General features: G+C 44.0%; 1 protein-coding gene across 1 annotated transcript; it reads left to right on the top strand.

Moving 5' to 3' along the window:
- Positions 1 to 1,283: 1,283 nt before the first annotated feature.
- Positions 1,284 to 5,905, top strand: ccr6b (chemokine (C-C motif) receptor 6b). Its single transcript, XM_018730403.2, has 2 exons — positions 1,284 to 1,731; positions 4,540 to 5,905. Exon 2 carries the CDS (start codon positions 4,557 to 4,559, stop codon positions 5,625 to 5,627), a length of 1,071 nt encoding a protein of 356 aa, XP_018585919.1. The 5' UTR covers positions 1,284 to 1,731; positions 4,540 to 4,556; the 3' UTR covers positions 5,628 to 5,905.
- The last annotated feature ends 1,322 nt before the right edge of the window (positions 5,906 to 7,227 follow it).

Below are 7,227 nucleotides of genomic sequence, written 5' to 3'. Positions count from 1 at the left end.
TGAAAGGCAAAGGCAGGACACAATAAGTGTTTATTGGGAAGAAGCGTAAAATATGTTTGTTCTTTGTGATTTCCTGTGGTCGCAAAGAAAATGTTAGGGTTTGGTTGTCGTGGCAACTGCCCAGCAGCTGCAAATGAGAAACCCTGGGGGCAAGTGAGCCTGTTCGTGTCGCACTTCGGTTTCTATGCCCAAAGCTGCAGGCACTTGGGGACCATGGGATGAAGCGGTCGTGCGAGGAGACCGGCGGCGGCGACCCCTCTTCGAGCTTCTGGCCTCGTCCACGCGGCATCGGGGGCCCCTGGGAAAACCGCAAAACGCACTGGACGCCACTCGGCTGCTCACTCGCATTACGGTTCCCTTTTCAGAAAACAAAGCGTTCGTCCCTTCGAAGGCTATTTCTGGGGCCTCCTGCACAATGCTTACGCACATAACAATTTTGCATGGAAAAAAGTTTTGCTTAAATAATTAACATAATATCGAAGCCATTTTTTCACGAACACTTATTTTTAAGAAGCGTGCGTGTTGCAAGGCCCTGCGCGCTGCGTGCGTGCCGTCCCGCGGGCGATCGGCACCTCCGATAACATTGTTCTCTTGAAAGGGAAGGTGTGAACGACCTGTGAAAAGTGGGACGTGCGTGAAGCTCGCACGAAACCATGAGGCCAGTGTGCGAGAGCCCCGTGTTGCGCAACCCACAGAAACCACCCCCAGTTTTCACTCTGCATCTACCCAACGTTACAACTGTTATCTCTCATTTCCCAGCACATTTCGCACCGTCTCAGAGTTCTGATGTTCGTCGTCGCTTCTTCGTAGCTTTTATACTTGGTTCATTTCGTTTGGGCGTCGCTGTGATTTCCACACGTGGTGCTTTTGGCAGATTCAGAAAATTACGAGCACTTTTTGGAGAGTGATTTTGGTTGTGATGGTCGATGGTGTCTTGCTGTGAAATCGAGTTGTTATGGAACAAAGCGCTCGTAATTGGTATGAAGTGTTGATTTCAACTTTGTTTTCGTGGTGTTTAATGTTTTCAGCACGTTATATTATGTGTTGGTACCGTGATCATTTTATTGAGGAAGCGGTATATTGGTAGGGGTTTTAATTGGATTTAAAAAATCCAGCCTTTCCCAGCTGCTGTCTTTGAGAAACCACCAAAAAGGTGCAAAAGTGGTCATTACTCATTTATACGGCTGGGAAGTTTTTACTGGAGTAATTTAGGGCAAGTACTTTGTTTGAAGGTACTATAGCTGGAGGTGGGAATTGAACTGGTGACCCTTTGGGAACCAAAGGCAGCATCTCGAACCGCTTCACTACCAGCTGTCCCCTTTGTTAAAGAGCACGTTGCCACATGAAGCACAGTAACTCACCAAACGCCGGAATGGAAATGTTAATAAATATTTTTCCTGACCTCAGAGAGGGCAGGTAGTTTGTCATTGTTGTGGAGAACGGAGCGAACGCCTTCAGCTGGAATCGCACCTGAGCAGCGGCGACAAGGGGGGGGGGCCCCCGAACGTAAGCGTAGCTCCGTCGTAGGCGTGACGCCTGCATGCTGCCAGCGCTCGCTGAGATCACAAAGTGTCACATCCCCGAGAGAGACGCTCTACCGACGGCACGCTGCCACGCCGCGCCTTTGAATGGTCTCACCTGTCCGCATCACCTGGTCCACATCCCCCCGGCATCTCGAGTGGGGCTGGAGCCGCCTGCGTGTAGCTGCACACCTGATACTGCGAAGTGCACGTAAGTTCGAAAATTCCACATCGACAAAGTTCCTTCCAAGAGGAAAACCTGGTCAAGGTGACACGTATTTTGGGCTGCTAAGTAAGGCTACAACATTTGCATTAACTGGAATGAAGGTGATTTTTTTAATAGGAACATTTTCTTCCAAAAAGCCAAAAAGGTTTTGTTTTCCTTGAATTGGTCCTAATTTAAAAAAAAAAAAAACCTTAAAGAACACAAATTTTTAAGTGTTTATATGCTACTGGCATCAAATCCTGTTTTGTTTCAGTTTTTCATTTACCTGCCTTATGAGAAAACCAGTTTTCTAGCGGCAAGTATGTTATTTTTAGCCTTATTCGAGAAAAATGTTGCTCTTGTAATCAAACGTCAATATGCAAATATAAACAAAACATGTAAAGGTGCACATGTAGGGACTATGGACAGCTGGAGGTGTAGTGGTTAGTGCTGTTATCTTTGTACCCAACGGTTGCAGGTTTGAGTCTCACCATCTGCTGTAGTACCCTTGAGCAAGATAGTTGCCCAAATGGATAAATAAGTAAATGTAAGTGTCTGTTCTGCTGATATAAAATATTATGTATTGGCAAAAACTTTAAAAATTCCCTTTACACATTAACTCTTCTGCCCTGTATAAACATTTATGCGTTATCTAATTTGAAAATCAATGTTGCTGAAAATATTCTCTACAAAAATGGCAGCTTTGTATTAGTAAATGTTTTCCACAATTTTATATTTCTCCCAAACACTGTCGAATTTTTCGTTAAATCCGAGGATATGAAAGGCGTTCCATTCCTGCGTCGTATTTTAAAGAGGCTGGGAAAGTAAGCGTGCGAGTGAAAGGTGGGAGCGGAACATCTGCGGAAAGTCAGTACAACCTGTACTTGAATAAACACAAATGATGCAGCTAGAAAAGCACAATACAGTCATAGGCCTAAAAATACACCGGTACTTTTATTTGTAATAACTAGGCAGATACATCCCAAAAATCCATTTATTTACATTTACATGTATTCATTTAGCAGACGCTGTCCTCCAAAGCGACGTACATCTCAGAGAAAATACAGTGTGTTCATTACAAAACAATCTGCAGTTCTCTCAGACCTCTCCATGATCACATATGATTTGAAAAAATAATGTGTAGTTACACCCTTCTAGAATTTCTGATCTATGATTGTTAAGTGCCGTGGAGTCGACGTCGCCCCTTAATGGTGAACAGACAGGGTGGCTCAAGTACGTTGTGCCCTCCAGCCACGTCCATGGATGGCATCTATCGTCACAGTGATTGACTTACCTGTAAAGTGTAATTACATTTACTCTGCCAATCTTCTCAAATGAGTGTAAGTGAACGGAGCTGCTATTAAACGTTACTGTAAATTACAGCGCTTCCACGTCCAAGCTGTGATGAAGCAGAGAAGGGCATTTGTGCGTCAGCCCCGCGCTCGACGTGGCGGATGAAGGAACTCCTTTATTCAGCGTTTAACAGCGTTAGAATGGTGGTCATTGTGGTTGGACGAGAAATGTGGTAGAGAACTGAAGAACTAGAACGGGAATTGAGAAAAATTGATGCGACAAATTTAAAAAGAAAAAAAGGTGCCAGAGTAAACACCAGAATACAGAAAAGGATGATCCTTTGGTACGTTTTGCTGTAAAGAGCGTAAAGCCGACGTGTCATTTGCACAGCACAACGTCGTCAAGCTATTTAACTGCCTTAACTACAACACAGCAAGTCCATCTTTGTGGGCCAGCAGGTGGCGTAGTGGTGGGAGCTGTTGTGTTCCACTCAAAGGATCCAGGTTCAAATGCACCTGCTAATGCAGTACCCTAGATCCTTACCCTTTATTAACAAAGTAAAAATTACCCAGCTGTATAAATGGGTACAACAGTGTAAGTGTCAGCCTACAAACCTAATATTATAAGTCGCTTTTTGGCGAGAAGCAACTGCTAAATGAATAAATAACAATAAACAACTGATGAGACACACCTCATCTTTTTCTTTTCAAAAACAAGAGTAGCTGGACACGACGCAAAAAGCTGGTTCTTGAACAAAGACAAAAGCAGATGTTCTGCCGTTATCTTCTTTCCTGTGGTGGTCTGGCAAGAGATCGGGTTCCGCTCCCCTCTTGCCAACCCACCGCAGTACAGTTTGTGCTCAGCTCTGCTGCCTCTGGCATTTCACATCTTAACTAAGTGGGCTAGTGACGCAAAATGCACCCAATGAACAACACACACACACACACTCACTCTTGAGATTTAGTCTAAGAGTTCCTCGTCTCGACAGTGTGTAGTTATCCTGCAGGCTGTCTGCCCAAGACCACAAACGGTTGCTGTTCGGCAGCTGGTCGCACCTGTAACCCCTTCATTCAAACACGTCTAAGAACAAACCCCTTCCAAGCGTTCACGTTTTTGTCCAAAACAACTTTAACGCTGAAATTCAAGCCCGGATGACTGTTTCCTTTCTGACACGAGTCACAGGTACAGTTTCTATCACTACAGAAGAAGTGTGTAAAACATTTACATTTATTCATTTAGCTGATGCTTTCCTCCCAAGGGACTTAGAGTATTAATCTGTTTACAATTATTTACCCATTTCTTCAGTTGGGTAATTTTACTGGAGCAATTTAGGGTAAGGACCTTCCTCAAGGGTACTAGAGCCAAAGGTGAGATTCAAACCTGAGACTTTGGGTGCAAAGGCAGCAGCTGTAACCACGATACCACCAGCTGCCCCACACAGCTGTATATTTATTTCATTGTTTAAGTAGCTCTTGTGTCTATCTAATTGCCTTTATAACACAGTCTTGCGTTCTTCCACAGATAAACCGTTTTAGAAAATGGATTACGAAAATTTTTCCAGCGGAGACTACGAGTTGCCGTGTGAAATGAACGACACCCGTCAAATGGAGCTAGGCATACAGGTCTACGTGCATTCCTTCATCTGCCTGTTCGGTCTGCTGGGCAACTTGCTGGTCATAATAACCTACGCCTTTTACAAGAAGGCAAAAACCATGACGGACATGTACCTGCTGAACATGGCCATAGCAGATGTGCTGTTTGTCCTTTCACTTCCCCTCATGATTTACAATGAGCGGCACAACTGGAGCATGGGTACCTGGGCGTGCAAGATCTTCCGCGGCATGTACAACATCAACCTCTACAGTAGCATGCTGCTGCTGGCATGCATCAGCACTGACCGCTACATCGCCATTGTCCAGGCCCGGAGATCCTTCAGGATGAGGTATCGAACTCTGATTTACAGCCAAATCATCTGCTCCGCTGTTTGGCTGTTTTCTTTGGCTTTGTCTGTTCCGTCGATGGTCTACAATGAGAGATATGAAGACACCCACCTAGGTGTGAAAAGCGAGGCCGTATGCTACTTCCGATTTGACGACAATAGAATGGCTCAGCTGGTGAAGATCCTGGTGCCCACTACTCAGATCACCATTGGATTTTTCCTTCCTTTGTTGGTCATGTGCTTTTGCTACACCTGCATCATCATCACTCTGCTCCGGGCCAAGAACTTCCAGAAGCACAAGGCGGTGCGCGTCGTACTTGCTGTAGTTGTGGTTTTCATCGCCTGCCAAATGCCTTACAACATCACGCTCTTGTATCACACAGTGGAACTCTTCCAGACGAGGGAGTGCTCCTCAGAGAAAGATGTGCTGAAGGTGCTCATGATCACCGAGAGCTTGGCATACCTCCACTGCTGCCTCAACCCTGTGTTGTACGCCTTCATAGGAGTGAAGTTCAGGAACCACTTCTGCAAGATCCTGGAGGATCTGTGGTGTTTGGGGAAGAGATACATTTACCGGCGCTCTTCCAGAGTGACATCTGAGGTCTACATTTCAACTCGAAGGTCTACAGAGGGCTCAAACAATGAAAATGGCTCATCTTTTACTATGTAAAGTTGAAAGACTAACGGACTTCTGCACTATTAAGTGATTCATACTTCAAAATAAAAAGTGGCTGATTTGTATGAATGAAAAAAACAGATTTTTACTTTTCTTCTCATTTGATTTAGAATACTGGAATGATGAGATACAGTACTTGCATTCAAGGAGCTGAGTTAACTTTCAAAAATATCACAAACGCAGTCTGAAGCCGCTTGTCCCAAGTGGGGTCACAGCAAGCTGGAGCCTAACCTGGCAACACAGAGCGTAAGGCTGGAGGGGGAGGGGACACACCCAGGACAGGATGCCAGCCTGTCACAAGGCACCCCAAGCAGGACTTGAACCCCCGACACAACAGAGAGAGCAGGCCCCGGCCAAACCCGCTGCTCCACTACACCCCCCTTTCAAAAATATATCCCAGAAATTGAATTATGAGTTCACAATGCTGTAAATGGCCAGCTTTGAGAAATTTTCAATTATTATTACTCTTATTCTTTTGTTTTGCTTTGCCAGTATTAACATATTACTCATGTACTCAGCTATGTATTTAGAGTAATATTTAAAGCTCCTTTAATGCTGTAACCCTTGATGTATGCAAAAAAGAATGTATGTATGTTTTCTTCAAAAGTGTGGCAAGATTTTTGTTGTTAATTTTTATGTGCAAGTAAAATTTGCGACTTTAACATTACTGTATATTCAATATAATTGTGTTCCGCTTTCAAACAAATGTCACAACGCACTACTTCTCTCTTTACAGGTGAATGAGGAACGAGCAATATGGCTATGTTCAAGCTTCAGTAGCTATTAAGCGCAATATTTGTATTTATTACTTTTAGTTCTGCTTTGCATTCAAGTCTAGAAAAGGTAAAGTTTTTTGTCACATTTTAAATTACAGGCGTTGTTTACGTCACCATAGCAACAGCACACACGTGAAACCCGCTAGTAACACCACTAATGACAACAATATATTAAATAGTTACACTTTAACTAATTACTTATATGGACAATTCAGACAATTGAGCAACTAAAATTGTGAGGGTATGAACACCTTTCGTTGCAGCTTAATCAGGTATTTACCGTTGAGTATATTTTACGCATATTTTGGCGTATGTCGACGTACGATGATGTTACGTATTACGCACGGCGCGTGGACTGACGCGTCTGCGCGGTTTGTTTGAAATTAAACACGTTCAAGTAGCTTCGTGAAATCCGCACGTAGTTAATAAAATAAATATAATATACAGGTGCATAACTGAATTAAACGATTTCTCGACGTCACTGTATTGCAAGAAGCGTCTTCCTAAGGCTAGTCACCTTTCCCCCCCCCCCCCGAACGTGTGAATCGTAAGTAAGCCATCATGTCATAAGTTTTGTGTAACACATTTGATTTATCACTTACTTGACTACTCTGGCTGCTACAGAAATTGCAGTTTGTTTTTAAACAAGAAGAAAGGCGCTACAATTCAAGTTTTGAAATTTGTATTTATTGTTGCCTTTACTCACTGTTTGGCGCCATTCGCCCTCCTCGAGACTCGCTGCTGGGAAATGGCGGGTGCCTCGCGGGAGCTCGTGAGCCACAGGCGCCAACGAAAAAGTTTAAAAGGGAACCCGAACC

The sequence above is a fragment of the Scleropages formosus genome, chromosome 15 (assembly GCF_900964775.1).
Source record: "Scleropages formosus chromosome 15, fSclFor1.1, whole genome shotgun sequence".
Taxonomy (NCBI): Eukaryota; Metazoa; Chordata; class Actinopteri; order Osteoglossiformes; family Osteoglossidae; genus Scleropages; species Scleropages formosus.
Note: the sequence above shows the minus strand (reverse complement) of the source record. Positions and strands in the feature narration are given on the sequence as shown.